Here is an 18235-nt window from a genome sequence, read left to right on the forward strand (position 1 = left end):
ATACGCAGAGGGAAAGCAGCGAGTAGTTATTGTTGGAAGACTTTTATTTCAAAGTTTAGTTATAAAAATGCCATTCCAGGCTTCTCTGTAGGAACAACAATGTTTGTTTTTTTTAAACACTGTGTGTCAGGGCTCAAGTATTTTTGAGATCATCAGCACAATAGGATGCAATCAAGCATCCTCTTTATACCCTCGCTTTACACCCATTACAAGCAGTTCTGAATGAAAATGAGAGAATAACTGGGGGGAAAAAACAACATATTAAAGCAACAATTTCATTTCTGCTTGCAAAAAGGACCAGTAACCCCAGTAAGACCAGGCCACAAACCTCAGTTCCCTGAGTTAGTAACAAAGAATATCCCAACAGAGGTGACAGCTATCAAAACTATCCTTGAGCTACTATGGGATTTGTCTAAAGTGATATCTACATGTTAGAAACATACATGAATCTATTGTGCAAGCACTAGTGTGTGATCAATCGATTAGAATTTCATTTGTGCAATCTACTAGCAAGGCAACCAATACAAAGAGGTATGTTGTAATCCTAGAAATTGTCATTTATTATGAATGAAAGCTGCGTGTGTGGTAAAGCTGCATTCAGGGTTTGTTTTTTAGCAAATTTAAACTTTGTTTCTTTGATGCATCTAAATAGAAAACTCTCTGTTTAGGGGCTTATTTGTTTTATCTACTATTATATTTTATTACACCATGCAGATCTATGGCCTGTATGCGAGCACACAGACAAATCTGTTCAAATGTTTCTGTTAAAACTTAGAAAAATCCAGTTCAAATTGTATGTTCTTATTTTGTTACAGTGCATTCAGGATTATAGCTATATACAATGTTATTTGTACAAAAAAAAAACAAATGCCAATGCCCATCCCTGGCTTCTTATAAACAAAGTGTACAGGTAGATACATCTTGCAGCTGCACAGAGGCTGAATCCAATATTGCTTTGCTGTGAAACATGACAACATTGTCATAAAAGACCTGCCAACACAGTGATTCAGTGTGTTCAGACCATGAATGGCTCCGTTTGTCACGTCAAAGTGTCTCTCAGGAACAAAAGCAAGCTTCAGTGTCGTCCTCAGGGAAATGTGTCTGCAACGGTCCTCTTCCCAATGTGTGTGTGTGTTTGTGTGTGTGAGAAAGAGAGAGAGAAAAAGAGTGTGTGTCCAGACCGGGATAGCTGCTCAGTGTCTCAGCACCATAAGTGTCCATATTGAGGTGGACTTTGGGTCCGTCTTCAGATGTGAAGTCATTGAGAGCCTTTGTCAATCAACCATGAAATGTCTCCAGTCCTGCAAACCCCCCCCCAAAAAAACACATCCGTGAGACACGTTCACATGTTTATCAAGTCGATAGCTGACGAATCCCTGAACATGATCAATATGAGTGACATGGACAATAGAGAGAGCTCATATTTGTTCGTACTTGCCAAGCCGTGCTAACATCCTTCAAATTTTGAGTTTGCATTGTTAGAAAATGAAAGACATGAGAGACGTGAGGAACACGACATTCAAATCAGACCAGAACAGATTCAGACGCATGCAATAAAAAGTACAGCACCATGGTAACACTTTATTTTACAGCTTCCATGGTTTGTTAATAATATATAAATTGAATTATGAAGTGACAAATTTCAATCGATTTGAGATGTTCCTGGAAACATCTATGTAATTTGAAACTAATTCTAGGGAGAATTAATTAATTACAATCATCTATTTAGGATTTACTGGGTCGGCTGAACATGAAAAAATGTATAAGAAATTAATTTCCACTTTCTTAATCCTTGATTAATTGAGCCACCCAATATAATGTAAGCAAATATAAGAAATTTTTTATTAATGTTAATTTATGTTGTAAGATAGAATTGGCAGCTTTTACACAGAGGAAGCTGTAGTGACAGTCAGGTTTGTAGTTAATGCTAAGAGTAACCAGCATTACAATGGTGTATAAAGATATAAAATATGATAATAATTCCTAGTATGAATGTTATTGTATTTATTAATATTATTTATTTGTTCTATTTACGAATGAAGCATGAAACTTGAAGCTGAAGCTCAACATGTCTTCATGAGTTTAAAACACATCTCTGTACAGTCTGTTGTTAAAGTATATAAACAGTTATTAAATGTTTTATAACACACTGTAAATATTAACAGTAAAACCTTCTTATTTGTTTATTTATGCCTAAATACTTAACTAGAAGTTAATAACTAATTTATAGGTTCGACACTATGTCACTATACAACTTCATTCTTCTTAAAAACACAAAAATGATTGTCTGTTGTTTAGTATTTCCCCCTTTTTTGTATTAAACTATACTTTTTTCCAGTAAACATCCATATAAATCATAACACAATTACATACCCTGTAAAATAAAGTGTCACTGTATTAATTAAGCAAAATAATAAAAATAACAACTGGTGGTATTCTTCTGTAGCATTCTGATTTGTAGTTTCAATAAGCGTGTAAGACTTTCCATGTGATTTAAGTCACAAGCTCAAGAGTGATACACACATTTGTCATGTATTTCTTCACTAAAGAACATAACAGCTATTGTAACCGTGACCAGATTTAAGTCCGGGAAGGAGACTTACTCTACATCACGTTTCTTAATCGTCTTTCCAGATCCTAAGACCTCTGCCACTCGGGATACAATTGGATCATAGTTCATGCTGGCAACAGCAACCACCTCCTCACTCCTATAGATTGACCAGAGGAAGAAACAATGAGAAACTGTTGTTAAATCAGACCAGGAGGCACAATTAAAGACTAAAATCAGCTAAAGATCAGCAAAGAGTGTTGAAATGAAAATGAATAAATAAAACTTACCTGGTGTAAAACGCCACAAATCTCAGCTCATCCAGATCTCCTTGTATGATGACATCATCAAATCCATCACCATAACCTTCACAAATATGAAATGATATACTTATATATGTGTATTTGTTCAATTCATGTTCAATTCTCAGTCTTAGGTCCTAATTTTACATCTTTACAGCTAGATGGCAGTGTAGTAACTATGCTATCTTTCTGCTGCAGCATGTCTGCCTCATAACACTGATAAACTAAAGATACACTGAAGATCTGTACCTACCTGCATAGCGTATAGTCTTCCCAAACATGGCTGACCAGAAGTAAGGCACCGTTTTGATCTCAGTGGCTCTGCCCATCATGCTGAGAGCTGCTACCCTTCCTGTCAGTGATGTTGAAGACAAAAAGACAGTTACACGCTTGTCTTTAAGCACATAAATCATCGTACGCGTCGTCTAAGAATGAAGCTGTAACACACTCACCGTGTACATGAGCCATTTGCCAGTGAGGGATGTTCACCTTCTTGTTGTTGCGTGGCGGGAAAGGAAAAATCACCACGTCTCCTCCAGCAAAGACCCCATCAGCATTAGTCTGCATCATCTGGGAGAAAATTTAGAGGCGTAAACGAATAAAAATGGGACAAAACCTAAATTTCACTCAGGATTCAGGCTTTGTAAAAAAAAATACCTTGTTGACAGTGATGAAGCCCTTCGAGTCCATGTGGATGCCGCTCTGTTTCAGAAAGCCTGTTGCAGGAATACTTCCTGCAGGAGAGGTGTGAAGCATATCACATAATAAATAATTATGTTTGAATATCTTTGTATTGCACATAATCATGTTTAAACAAGCCTTGCTGCTCATGCACACAGCAGAAAACACACTTTGTGTCCAAAAGTCTGTTTAGTGCAAAGAAATTGCAACATATGTAGAAACAGCGGTGCCTAAAATATGCATTGTTCCTTCTGTGTGAAGTTCACAAGACGTGGCTCATGGGAACATCAAAGAAAGTTTGCAAACAGGTAAGGACAGAGAGTGACGCAGGGAGAGTGGCTAGAGAAACAGGACAGGTAAATGAGGGAGTGATAAAAGGTGAGCGATGTCTCTCATATTGTGAACTAAACCTCGTTTTGTGTCATTCTGAGCATTATTAAAGGTAAGAGACTGAGATTTTGAGGACACACACAAGAGATTTCATTACCTGCTCCGATAACACACACATCGGCCCGCAGGACTTTTCCACTTTTCAGCACCACCTCTTTCAGCTGTGCGACAGGAAAAACACAATGTACTAGAGATGCATAATGATATATTAACAGCTTTCACACTTGAACACAACATTTTAGAGCCCCTAAAACATTTACTAACTATATATTTTACATACTTTTTCTGCCAAAGTTAGAGTTGTTTAGTTGAGTTCACATCAGAGATAATAGAGACTAAGCTGCTGAGACTGCACTCGAAAAAGGATTTAAGAATATGAATCATTTGCTTCTGTCATTAGAAGTCTGATCAAACTACACCCACACACTCCTGACGAAGCAGATGCTTTGGTAAATTATGCTTGTGTTTCTTATCAGGCTTCGTCTTCATCGTCGTGGATTAAACAAAGGGGAGGTTGTGCTGCTGAACATCATGTCATGCTGTTTCTCTCACTTTCTGAATACCTGTCCATGATGGCCAATCATCTCTGACACCTCGTTCAGCATGTAGAACTTCACCCTGTTCACCTCAAACAGCTGCAAACACAAAACACGACACAGACACAGTAACCATGTCAAAACATTGGCATGTATGGGCTGGATGGATTTACACACAGAGCTTGATTTCCCAGGAGTGTTTTCCTACCTTCATTATGGCTTTCCCTACTTTCTCCCCGAGAGCTGTTTTGAAGGGGACTGACTCAACCCCGATGACAGAGACCGAGTGGGCCTTGTCAGTTAGAGCTGCAGCCACCTCCATGCCTGCCAAACACAACAAATACAAAACAGTTAATAGAAGTAATGCAAAATGATCTATACAGGCTGTATGGGCAGAAAATAACGTGATATAGCTGCTATAGCTTTCACAGTCGACAGGAAACTGCCACCATTCTTCCACAGGGAATGGTAAACTTGTTTTTAATCTGCAATTTCGCCCACAGGGAATGGTAAACTTGTTTTTAATCTGCAATTTCGCCACTAAATGCCAATAAATCTTACACTGGATTTTGTGGGTGAAGTTTCAGATGACAACCAACTGAATACCCCTCATCTCACCCTCTGTCAGTTTCCCGAGCAGCAGAGCAAGTGTTTGGTTTGTCTGTTTTGGGCTACTGGAGTAACATGGTGGACTAGTTTAAGAGTGTAAGAGGACCTGCTCCCTCTGCTGATATAAAGGGGTCATTCTAAGGTTAAACTCTTATTTTCAAGTGATGAAAACATACTTATGAATATTATATTTCTTTCAGTAGAATTCCCACTGATACATTGGACCTTTAAGTAAAAGTATGGAAGTATAATCAGAAGTATCCAATACAGAAAAATGTTACGACTTTTATTTACTTATTTTACTCTTGGTTGAGGTGGTGCTAAGTTTTACTATTTTGTGAAGGACTACTACAAATGATTATTATTATTGAATAAAGCTGCTAATAATGTTCTCCATTAACTGACTTATTGTTGGTTTGTCACCTATGTGACTTGATTAATCAAAGTGTTTCATTTGTACATTTTAATGTGTTTTGCGTACATTAACAATCTAGCTGTCATATAATTGTAGTGGAGTAAAAATCATAATATTTCCCTCCGAACTGTAGTGAAGTAGAAGTATAATGAGAAGAGAAGACTGAGGTAAACTAAAGGCATCTAAAATTTGCACTTCAGTAAATGTACTTTATTAGTCACTCATCTAACTCAGCACGTGTTTATAAATGTGTCTTTTTCTTACCAACGAATGACGTTCCCACAATCACAGCATTCTTGTTGTTGGCCAGCCTCGCTATGCTGTTTGCGTCCTCAGGCGTCCGGAGGTGAAACACATTCCTGACGTCTTTGCCTTTGTAATTCATCGGTTTCGGTCTTTCAAGCAGGAAATGGAAGCAATGAGATATCGGTTTATTAATTTATAATCTCACCTGTTTAATTATCATGTGTGATTTGAAGTTGTTGAAGTTTTTGTCTCACTTGCTTCCTGTAGCAATAAAGAGTTTCCTGTACTCCATCCTCAAGCCATCCTCAAAGGTCACAGATCGTGTTTTCACGTCTATCGCCACGGCCTAGAGCAAACGTCGTAGGGTCATAAAGGTTTATGTGTTGGATTATTGTGGAAATTAAAAAGACATATCTGATTGATCAATTGATTTATTATTAGCTATCAATACGTCTCACCTCTTTCTCTGTGAGCAGCTCAATGTCATGGTCCTGTAGGAAGTCCATGGAGCGCAATCTCAGCTGCTCTGCTGTGCTGTCTAAGGACTAAGGGCCAAAAAGTTAGTGCATCCATAAAAAATAAGATAAAATGCAAGAAAAGATGAACTGTAAGCAGCCAATTCATCCTGTAAGCAGCCAATTCATCTTTTTAAGCTTTTTGTGGTGATGTAAAGTCTCATTCTTTTACACTCGGTTCATCTGTTTCCCTCACTTTCTTTTAAATCTCTGTTGCAGTGAAGTGCTGCTGTTCCCCAGAGAGCTCCTGTTTTAGCACCACTGACCAAAGCAGCACCTCTGCAGTCTGTTACGTAACTTTCTTGGAAAAGTGAGTTGCGTCTCAGTTTACGTGATTAGGGTCTGTGTACAAACCTTACTCAGTTTAGGCCTGTCATATGGAGGATGTCTGTCCATGGTGCACATGACGATGCGATCAGTGAAGCCCTCTTGCCTCAGTGTTTCTGCACAGACCAGACCTGCTGGACCTGCGGAGACATTCACCATGAAAGAGGAAGAGAAGGAAGATCTTTTATGAATCTATCAAACACAGCTGGATAATTGTTTGACAAGTGGGGCAGAAACACACTGACCTGAGCCAATGATGAGAACATGGCTGAAGCCTGTGCTGGAGTTAATGACTGCTGAGCATCGGGCCATGGGCTTTGACCTTTTCTGTGACTGAAGGGCCTGAAAATGTTTAAAAAAAACAGATCTCAGATCAGTCAGGTGCTCTGTTTATTCTCCTGCATAAATTCTCCACATTCCTTTTCTTGTTACCTGCTTGTTTGCACGAATGATCACCTTGTCCTTCTCAACTCTGACCTGGAGCAAACAGACATGAGCGATGTGTACACTTTTTGATGGTGCTTAGAGACATGATAAGGGATAAGGGAATGTGTTAAGAGACAGCACCAGCGGGGAAGGTCACCTGGAAGGTAGGCAGGCTGTCCAGCCCAGGGAAGTCCTCGATGTCTCCTGTTGCAATGTTGAAACATGCACCGTGCCAGGGACAGCGCACGTGTCCTTTAGACAACACACCTGGGATGACAGGAAATGTCAAGCGTATGATAGCTATTATATTATTATTTAAAATGTTACAATCGTACCTGAAAGTGTGTCACTCACCTTTGACCAGCGGTGCTCCGTAGTGTGGACACTTGTGGCCCATGGCTGAGAACTCCCCGTGTTCTTTAATCAACAAAGCTCTGCCGCTTCCCAAGTCAACCTCTCGCATCCTTTCAAACACAAAAACAAAAAGGTGTGTATGCATTCTTTTTTTTTAATGATTAAATCCTTTGAGGGAACACACAAAGGCCATTTTGCAGAAAAATTTCATCATGACAACACAGAAAGGACACGTCAAGACTACAACATACCAACTCACTCTGGAAGGAACAGTTTACCGAAAAACATTTTAATGACAATTATGGAAGTAATCATGTATTCTGGATGAACGCCAAATTAGGTTAATAATTTGATTAGTAATGACCATTAAAGGGCTTTACTTTTACAAAGCAACACAGCTAGCTTAAGTTAAGTGGCAACCTCCGTGGCTGTGAAGTGAAGCCAACACAGAAGAGCCAGAAACTGCAGTTCCTCAAACGTCCACTTGAGGCTGGCTACAGAACGAGTCAGTGTCCATAAGTCCCCATGTTAAAATGTCCAACTTTACAGAAATAAACATGTTTACAGGCTGGTACAAAAAACTATTTTGGTCTCTGTAGCTAATTTCCCCGTTCATGACAACTGTACTGAGGGTTATTTTCTATTTAACTCATCTGTTCAAATGAAAATAAGGCTTAAAGTTATTCATAATTAACAGTGTGGCCGATTTGATTGACAGGTGCTGTTAAAAAGGCGTCATTCAGCCCGCCTCAGCTCCACAGATGCTACACGTCCTTGTATATTTTTAGATTTGCCAGGAGGCGGCAGAGGCAAGGCTGTTAATGTCAGAAAACTTTACATAGCTGTTGCTGAATTTATGACTCCTCTCTCCTTTTGTAGATTAGATTTTGTTTTTAGCATTATCCCATAAATGCCGCTTATGGTCGCAGTGCAGCAAACGTTACATGTCACTTTAAGATAGATTTTAGTTTTACAGTCAAAAACTAAACTTGTATCTATTCTTAGTATCTCTGTTGTGCAATGTCGTGTTACTAATGTTAAATCTTTTGTTTTTGTGTGAACTGTTCCTTTAAAGGTCCAGCGTGTAAGATTGGGGGCCTCCATTTTCAGAATAAGGCAGACGTGGAATATAATATTCATAATTATGATTTTATGCATGTGTAATCACCTGAACATAAAAATCTATTTGTTTTTGTGTTCATTCATTAACATTTGACACACAACAGCATTTTTTGCCATGTGTAGTATGCGTGCTAGGTGTGCTATATGTGTATTGTTGTGTTTTTCATTTTCTTACTGTCCATTTTCCAGATCTTTAACATGACAGACGGAGGCCTCCACATAGTCCCGTGGTTTGTGGTAGAGGGGGAGCGGGGTGGAGTCATCATCAGAGCCGTGTCCCAGGGCCCCATTGGGTCTGCAGTCAGCAAAGGGACTCGCTTTGCCATTAGGTGACAGCCCGTCCATCTCTTTTTCTTTTTCCAGGAGAGAGAGTTCCACTTTAACTTCAACTGCATAACACAGACACGTCTCACTTAGAGTATGCATGACTGAACACACGAGCAGTAAAATGATGTAAAGCTCTCAAAAAGAAATCTGTTTAAGGAATATTGGCAGATTATTAATGCTACCAATCATCCGTGGACTGCACTATTATCCCTGTCCTGTTATTGTATCACTAGCCTTCACCATTGCTTTAGAAGAGTAATTTGCCTCCCAGCTAGGTGGGACAAATTGAGTTCGACATCTCCACAACTGAAACAAATGACAGCAGGAAGCGAATGAAAGTTTGGAAGGGCAATCTAATCTTCTTTTTCTTTTCCTTCTAGTGAGTAGCACAATTACAGGTATCATTCAGCTCTCAACACTTTAAACAGCAGGATACACAAACCTTCCTCTGCAGAGCTGTGCCAAACACGCTTTAAAAAGGTTGCTTTTCAAACCAGAGAATGGAAAATCCACAAAGACAAATCACACATTACTCTCTCAATCTGTCTGCATCTAAATTAACTTACTAAGCTGTAAAATATAATTTTGACAGGATAACAATGCCATAAATAATGAGATTTCCATAAAGGAAACTCATTTAAAGCTTAAACCAGCAGTGTTCTGTGTAGAGACAGTTAAGAAAACATTCAGAGTGGAGTATATTTATTTGTCTTATTCAGTTTTCTTTGATGAAATCTGATGCACTGCTGCTGGATTTATATTTCTGAACATTAAAAAATGGTTGTGTAACTCCTTTTTCTTTTTTACTGCAGCAGGCTTTATCTGTTCGGCTAGGAAAAATGTGCTGATCATCCGGTTCTTACACAGTAATCTGGCTGGAATTTTCTCCTGCTGAGCAAGTCTTAATTAAAATCAATGGAAAATCATAATAGTGAGTGCAATTGTAGGAGAAAAAGGAAGAGAAAGCTTTCCACACAGCTGAAGAGAATCTCTAGATGTCTGCTGCCAAATCGCCAAACTGATGCTTCGTTTGATCAGCACTAAAAAGTTACATGGTTTGTCTCTATCAGAGTGTTTTCTGTGGTGCTTTTAGAGAACAGACATTTTGTTGGGGGTGAGCTCAGGATGTTCAGATCTGTATGTTTAATTTCACAGTAATCGCAGCCTTTCTGTGTCTTTACATGATGATGCAAACGAAGAGAACAATATTTTTTAACTCCCTTGTTAATCCTGTCACGGTGCCAATTTACTCCCACTTATAAATATATATTTACTGTATATTCACTGGGAGTTATTTAAACTTTACACTTCAATTTTGTGTCTAGGAAGAGGCTACTTTCATATATATGTATATATTTTTAAAAGTCACAGGATAGTTACATGACATAAATATCAATTTTTATCAATCTCATGTTCTTTGACTACAATTTGAACACACCAAAAACTTTTGATAAATGCTGTGAAGCACTTTGAGTCACAATTGCATCATTTTCGGGGCTTTGAAGAACCTTTTTTTATGTTTAATAATCTTTTTTTCCTTTAAAGGTTCTTTGAAGTACTGGTTCCTTTTCATCAGTGAACTGAACCTACTGTGTAGAAATTATTGTTGTGGTGCCATTTTCAGTTTGTAAAGGCTACTTTTTAGAGAGAACAATTAGTAATGTGATAATAATTTATATAAGATATATGATAATAAATAACTTTACATTAATACTACTTTACTTTTTTTTATTTACCACCTAATGAGGCATTTAAGATCAAATATTTTAATTTAAATTATTATATACTACACCTTAAATAAACTCAAGGATAAATACTATTTACATACAAAATAATGTTTCTTCTAAGAACCATTAAGTAAAAGGTTCCTTGCAGAACTCCAAAAGGTTTCCTGCTTCTTGATTTAACCACTAATTCATTAACAAATTCACCTCCAGCCTCTCTCCTTTGATACCTGTAAATGGTCATCATCATTACTTCCAGTCTGGACTTTGACACCTTACTGATGATGATATTCATATTAAAAATATTCTATAAAACTGAGGTTAACAGTGTAAGAATGCACCTGGTTGTTGGATCCCGGCTCGCTCTATTCATCATCCAAACTACTGTGCTCAGCTGTAGAATTAAATGGTAAATGGACTGTACTTATATAGCACCTTTTTAGCCTTCTGACCACTCAAGGTGCTTTTATTCTACATATTTTATTCACTCTTTCACACATACATTCATACACTGATGGCACTGACTGCCATGCAAGATGCTCATCAGTTTTTGGGAGCTAAGCATTCATACACATTTACACATTTAGCCTTCGAGAGCAATTTAGGGTTCTTGCTCAAGGACACTTCGACATGCAGACTGGAGTAGCCGGGGATCAACGCACCGATCATCTGATTAGTAGACAATACATTCTACCTCCTGAGTCACAGTCACCCAATTATTATCGAAGAAACATGTTGGTATATGTGTGTAGGTGGTTTTATATCTATTGTTTATGTCTTTTAGAGTATGAAAAACATTTTATAGGATCTACAAAAATGGTTTTACATTCGACAATTCAGACTCTCCTCACAGCGCACTAAAACCATGAATCATGAGGTGTGATTCATCATAATTAGCTTTTATATAAGATTTGCTTTGTTTTGTAATAGGTCAAAACTGTCTATGTTATACTGATAGCAGCTCCACCAGAAATTATGGTACATATATGTTAAAAAAGTATCTATAAAATGATGTACAATCTGTATAAAATCCTTCCCACTGTGTTCTTTTAATAGATATGCTATGTTTGAGCTGTCATCACCTGGAGGTCACACTGTCATAGAGTAATTAGTCCCAAGAGGCCTGACAGTCAGCAGCCAATTATTTGTACACAACTAGTCCCTCATCTTGCTAACTTCACCTCCATGAGATGCACCGAACAGATGATTTGATCTCAAAGCTGTAAATGACTCTCTCCCGCGATTTAAACATGGTGGCTAATCTCCAGTTAACACAGATATGGATTCACACACACATGCAGTTTCATATTTAGATTTTCATGTCTCGGTATGTAATCCTCTTGACCAAAGATGCCACAGAAGAGCATTAAAATTCCTCCCACATAAAACTCTATAGTGCAAACAGAGAGGCTGGATATGAGAGGATGTTTATAACAGGATTTGGAGGCTGTAGGTAGCTTTGAATATGATTCAAACTGAACAAACTGTCCTGAAAAAACCCAAATGTGTTCATTTTTACCACAGAAAACAAACTGCTCTCTCCATAGAAACAGCACAGAGCATAAGCAGAACCAATAGATTTTTCGATCAGATCTATATTTTTCTGTCCCTCGTGTTTACAGCTACCTCACTGACCGCCATGTTATAAAACTCTTCTTTAAAATACATCAATAGAGGGAAATATTTGTAAGATACAATACAACTTAATACGACTTTTAATATCACTTTGATTCATTTCAGTAAGAGGGCATATTTTTCTTAATATTGTGAGAAATATATCAACCACATCATCCAGCTCTACTGGGAATACTAAAAGTAGGATAGCATCTGGAAACAATAACATGAACACTGTACGATATTATACAGTGACAGCACAAACAAATGAGGTGTTTCAACATGTTTTTGACTGGAGTTCAGCAATAACTTAACACTTTATTCTGTGGTAATGCACTTAATACATCATAGTTATTTTGTCCTCCTCTGAAACACCTGCTGTTCCTCACCTGCACAAGAGCTGTTATTGTGCTTGCTTGGCGTAAACTAACCTACCCCTGATTGAGGGAAACATGTTGGTTACCTGGTTTGGGTTTGGAGAAGCATCCTCCCATGGTGGGCCCAGGGTTGAGGGACACCCAGGGAGAGAGGGAGGGAGGGAGGGGGAGAGGGAGGCGAGGGAGGTGTAGTCAGATCCTCGGGCTGGGCTGCTTGGTAGGGAGGTAACGATAACACAGAAGTGTGTGTCTGAGATCCTGCAGGTCCAGGCTGGCCATCGCACACATCAGCTCCCCCACATAATCTGCATGGACAAAGAGAGCGACGTTGTCAACAACAACACACACAAACACACACCAGAGAGTGCTGTGTCGCACTGATTTACATGAGTGTAAAGTCTGATGTACTCATGATATAAGAGGTTTGATAATGTGCATCTATATTATGGCTTATCTGTTTGTTATTTGGTGGTTTTAAAAATGCTCTGAAGACTTTTTAAAGGTTATTTGGTGGTTTTAAAAATGCTCTGAAGACTTTTTAAAGACACTTTTTAAGGATTTTTTTGGCTGCTTTTAGTTTCAAAGTTTAGCTTTTCATTTACAAATTGGCTTTCAAATGAACAAAACATTTGGCCCCTGTGTGTCCCCGTACTTTTTTTTTTATAATCCTCTGTATCTTCTAATCAATCAAAGTCACTGACTGTGTTTGTGTTATTTATCACTAAGAGTGTCTGATGTTGCTCTGAGATGTCTGAAAGAGTCAGGATTTGACTGCCAAGGAAAAACTAGCCAGATTAGTCGGACTAGTCAGATTTTCAGAGTGTGTCTGTATAACATGTTAGTGCTTGTAAAAAGGAAGCAATTGTGTTAATTAGGAACATTTCCACACACATTGTTACCTTTGTTCATGCATATTGCATGGAAACTGTTAAATATTAACAGCACTCCGACACCTATTAACTTTCTCGTCACACTGCGCTTTAAAGGGAAACAGGGGCCCCTTGAGTTTCAAAATCCCCCTTGTGTTTTGTTGCCACGTTGCCCTCACATTTCTGCCAGCTCTGGTATTTCACCCACACATACAGTAAGTTAGTTACTCACAGGCTTCACTGGCCACAATGAATCTGTGCAGGACATAGGGATGGCAGGTGTGTACCACCCAACATGGCACAATCCATCACCAAATTATCCTTTTGAGGTACAACCAAAAGGACTGCTTGATATTCTGAGCACATCTTAATGTCCTTGAACTTCAGAGAAAAAAAAGTGTGGAGTGTTGAATGGAGCACTGCTTAGAAAAAAAGTTCCTGAGGACAAATGAGAAATGGAAAGATCTCCTCTGACTGGACACAACTCTGCAGCTGAGAACGAGTTGTTGTTGTTGTTGTTGTATCTAAATTGTGTTTGCAGTGGGTGGCAGTAACTAACTACATTAAACCAAGTACTGTACTTTAAAGGTTTTTCTAAGGTACTTTACTTGAATATATTCATTTTATGCTACTTTATATTTCTATTCCACTACACCAGGAGTAAATATTGAACTTTTTACTCCAATACATTTATTTGACAGCCTTAGTTATTAATAAAAACATATGAAAAGCTAATAATATTTCTACACATTGACAAAAATTAAGTGATTCCCATCAGGTTTGGGCTTCTTGTCATGTTTCAAATGTCTATGAACTGTTCACAGTGATCTAAACTTCCTGACTGGTTTTATTTAAATATCTGTTTACTGCCCAAAGAGGTAAAATTATCTCACCATCCTGCAGATTTATCCTGTGACTCGTTTGCCTAGGTTGGGAACCAGTGGACTAAACTAAAGTAGTTAAACTAACACCACTGTGATCAGCTTAAACTGTAAAATGCTGGTTATCCATTGATGCATTACTAATAATCTAACAATGTCATATGTAATAATATATCTGTCAATTTTTTCCTGCAGAACCAGTATTTTTCTGTAGATACTTTAAGTATATTTTGTCTCTAATACTGCTGTACTTGTAACAGGGTACTTTTCTATTGACGTATTGGTACTTTTACTCAAGTAAATTGTCTAAATACTAAAATATTCCACTGAACAAGTTGTTGTTGGTCAAAAATACGAAAATAAAACAAATTAAAGCTAATGACAATTTTTGGCTCCCACACATGCGTCTGTGCCAAAACATTTACATTTTCCTGCATTCAGTTAACAGCCGTGCTAACACAGCAGAACCTCTGATGTTGTTGCGTTTTATTTAAATGCAGAGAGAAACCTATCCAACCACTTGCTGAAGAGAGTTATGCCGCTCACATGTTGTCCCCTTTAATAATTTGCCAACCACTGAAATTTTGATGAACAACAAATTGGATCGCAAAGTGCTGCCATCATGGAGTTCCAAGCCTGAGATATTTTGTGCAAAACTAAAGTAGGTTAAGCAGATTTGGTCCTCACAACATATGACGCAGATCCCGCTCTCTTACTGTTGGGCCTGTCCCCAAGCAGTGCTAATACTCCTGCCTGCAAACAAGCTGTCAGTTTCACTCACTTCCCTACAAATGTAATACCTGTTCCTGGAATGTCGGAGGGGAGAATTAGCAAAATGCAGCTCCTGGTTGGTGGTGAGGAGGCTGATCTATAAACTGACCGTGAGTGGAAAAAAAAAAGAAAGCAGGAATGTTGAGCACTAAAGTGCCCATGATCTGATGGACACATCAATCATTCAAAACTGGGGAAAAAAAAGAAGTGATGTTATTGCTCTACAAAGACAAACACACTCATCAAAAAGGCACATTACATTTCTAGAAAGAACGGCCTCCTCCATGCCAGTAAACCTGATGCTCACCAATAAACGTCAGCAGCAGAGGAACATATGCAGTAACATCCATATGTGGTGAATTTCATGTCACTTTACAGTGTTCTTTGGCCCTGGACTTGAAGCAGCACTTGAATAAAAGAAGAGCTGCTGGTTGAGGGGCTGGTACTCTCTGTTTTATTCACACACTCGCTCGGCAGGTATGTCAGCCTGTAGTTAACAATTAGGGCTCTCTGATCCTCAGCTGATAAAGGTCAAGAGCTTACGACAATTTAACTGCAGTCCTAATATTTGACCACACCTCTTTCCCTCATTTACAAGCTTGCACGTTCTCCTGGTTTGTGAAATAACAAGATAAGCTCGGGGAATCGTCCCCTGATTGCGAAAAACCAAAGTGCTCTCTCTCAGCAGGGTCCTCGTGGCTATCTATTTTGTTTACCGCCGGCTTAAGGAAGCATTTGATGTAAGGGACAAGTTGGTGAAAGACTTTAAACCTTTATAACATTTCTTACTTTGATTGGGAGGTGGGGAAGTAGTGTTTCAGGCTGTGTTTATATTTATGCACCTTCATCAGTCGAGAGTGGATGTTCCTCAAAATGCCAAGGAGCTTTTGACTGACTTCTATTTACTCCGTTGCCTACGTGTCTTAACTATAAAAGAATAAAGAGTGGATTACAGTAAACCGCAATCCCCATTAAGAAGCTCTAGTACGTGACACAATCAGACATTGTGACCGAGTTCATTCACACTACTCTTGATCGAGTTTGTACCTGTATTTGTAATGTTTGCTTGCAGATAAATTTCAGATTTCAAGCAGCTGACAACAACTTCACAAGGTCTCAAACAGCATTACAGTGTCCATATTGTAACTAAAATGATGGAATATAATGTCTGATTTTGCCATTAACAGGCGACAAAGGTCATATAGTTAAGCTTTTAACTGAACAAACCTTTAGTGTTTAGGGTAATACATAGATGCCACGTGGCTCTAGAAAACAAAGATTATGCTGCCATTCTACGTTGTTTACTGTGGCACTCGAAGAAGAAAAATCTTGCATTTTCTCCTTTAAAAAGTTGAACCAAACTTAACATTTCATGTATTGCGTTCTTCTGTAAAGCTGAAGCTGGTTTAACAATGGCACCACCGACTTCTATCAGGTCATTTTGTTGCTGCTTTGAGCGATAACCTCTCCATGATGTCATGGAAAACTAGAATTGTGGTTTACAGAGGGGTGTACACCCCCACAGAGGAGCTGTGCTGCCATATAACAATTCTGCTATTGACCAGTTTCTCAGCGTGCAGTCAATCAAAACTAAGAGAAACTGGTGCACTAACTATTCAAAACTTAATCAGCTGAATGTTTGATTAGCTCTTGTTTCTGTAGCAGGACTGATCTGTATATTGAATGTGTCAGTGTGTGATTTCAGTTGGATATACTGCACCACAGTACATGGTTCTCCAGGGCAAACAACTTCCATACAAGTACTCTGTGTGCCCACAGTGAACAAATGCAGGCTTGAAGACATAACTACACACAGATCATTATCTGATCATCACATAATCAGATCATATGGGGGATAATTAAACAGAGCTATTATTCCCTGACTGTAAAATGAATAAATCAGCTTACCAGTGTGCCATGGAGCAGGTGCACTGAGATCCTGTCAAACTCCCTGGTGCTCAGCTTCCCCTGCGGAGCACGGAAGCATATTAGCACATGAGTCTCCTCAACAGTCCTGTCCCTCTCCTGGATTGGCTCTGTCCACTGGAGTATTCCCAGTTTGTGCGTCCCTCTGTACCCTCCTCCGCTCTCCTCTTCTGCCTCTTGATGCAGCAGAGGCTCTATGTGTGAGTATGTGTGAGTGTATGTGAGTGTGTGTGTGCTCTGCCCCTCACAGAGCCCCCCTCCAGCAGCAGCAGCAGACTGAGCCGACCGGTCGTGGGAGTTGCTCTGTTTCCCTGGCTGAGCCTGCAAATGCAGCATGGAGGACCTTTGCCAGTTTCTCAGCTGTATGCAGTATTGATGGAGTTGCTGAGGGGATGCTAACACAGCATGAATTCTCACTGTTCCCTGCTCTCGTCCTCCCACCCCTCCTCTCTCTATCCCAAACACACCTACACACACACACACACACACACACACACACACACACACTCTTCTACAGGCTGCTTGCTTTTTCTGTTCAGACCCTTTCAGCCTCGCCTTCAGATGTCAAAGACCTGACTTGCCAGTTAAGCCTGATCAAACACTTGCTGCCCTCCCCGCTGCACTGCCTGCCTGGTCTGACTGCCCACTTATCACACTGCCTCCTTAACATTGTGCTGCATGCTTGTGCTGCTACAGGAGTATCAGCTATTCTTAAAGCTCACCAGTGTGACATTCATTGCGTTTACACTGAGCACCAGGAGACATTCGAAAGACAGCAGCACACTATAAACACTCTTACAGTATGTGTGTGCTACACTTCTTTCAGTGTGTGCAGCAGAGGGAGAAAGAGTGAAAGTGCAGTTGGTGCAGTAAATCCCAGTTTCAGTCAGGGGGTAGGGTGGAGCAGGATTAAAAAGGTATACTGAGTCTTATAGAAATGGGCTCCCAAGATATTTCCACTACTTATTCTCCCACTGTGGGGGGACCTGTGCCTCCCAGTTAAATAACTGCTGGGACAAGGTCATTCACCTGATAATCTCAGGTTCATTTCTATGGAAACGATGACACAGGATGATAAAAAAGGATGCAGCATTAACAACTCTGACACTGTTTTCCAAATGCTAATGCAGTTAAATGAAGAATTTTGATTCCTAAGATGTTTCCACTGTATTCCTGCAGCGCGCTGACAGCTGACACATGCACGTGTGCCCCAGAGTCAGTATGTTTTGTGTTGCTCCCTGCGTGTGTTCGAGCACATGTAAAAGCACGTTTGAG

At 39.3% G+C, this 18235-nt stretch overlaps 1 protein-coding gene across 3 annotated transcripts; it reads right to left on the reverse strand.

The window, feature by feature from the left end:
- Positions 1-36: 36 nt before the first annotated feature.
- Positions 37-17419, reverse strand: aifm3 (AIF family member 3). Of its 3 annotated transcripts, none has more exons than XM_019254881.2 (21): positions 16943-17419; positions 12600-12818; positions 8647-8824; positions 7350-7459; positions 7153-7262; positions 7002-7046; positions 6815-6911; positions 6597-6709; positions 6186-6272; positions 5982-6073; positions 5746-5876; positions 4666-4781; positions 4485-4556; positions 4019-4082; positions 3508-3584; positions 3303-3420; positions 3104-3202; positions 2839-2914; positions 2604-2708; positions 1435-1455; positions 37-1301 (listed from the first exon to the last, which is right to left on the reverse strand). In XM_019254881.2, exons 2-21 carry the CDS (start codon positions 12628-12630, stop codon positions 1259-1261), a joined length of 1785 nt encoding a protein of 594 aa, XP_019110426.1. In that variant the 5' UTR covers positions 12631-12818; positions 16943-17419; the 3' UTR covers positions 37-1258. The 3 variants fall into 3 exon arrangements, with proteins under 3 accessions (XP_019110426.1, XP_019110424.1, XP_019110425.1); XM_019254879.2 differs by having other exon boundaries at positions 8647-8860; XM_019254880.2 differs by lacking the exon at positions 1435-1455 and having other exon boundaries at positions 8647-8860.
- Positions 17420-18235: the final 816 nt, after the last annotated feature.

This window comes from Larimichthys crocea, chromosome III (assembly GCF_000972845.2).
Source record: "Larimichthys crocea isolate SSNF chromosome III, L_crocea_2.0, whole genome shotgun sequence".
NCBI lineage: Eukaryota > Metazoa > Chordata > Actinopteri > Sciaenidae > Larimichthys > Larimichthys crocea.

Coding starts and splice junctions, on each gene's coding strand:
- aifm3 (XM_019254879.2), bottom strand. CDS start 12,630: ATGGGAGGATGCTTCTCCAAACCCAAACCAG. Junction 5,877..5,981: donor TTTATTGCTACAGGAAGCAA/GTGAGACAAAAA, acceptor CCTGCTTGAAAG/ACCGAAACCGATGAATTACA. Junction 1,456..2,603: donor ATTAAGAAACGTGATGTAGA/GTAAGTCTCCTT, acceptor CAAAATTTGAAG/GATGTTAGCACGGCTTGGCA.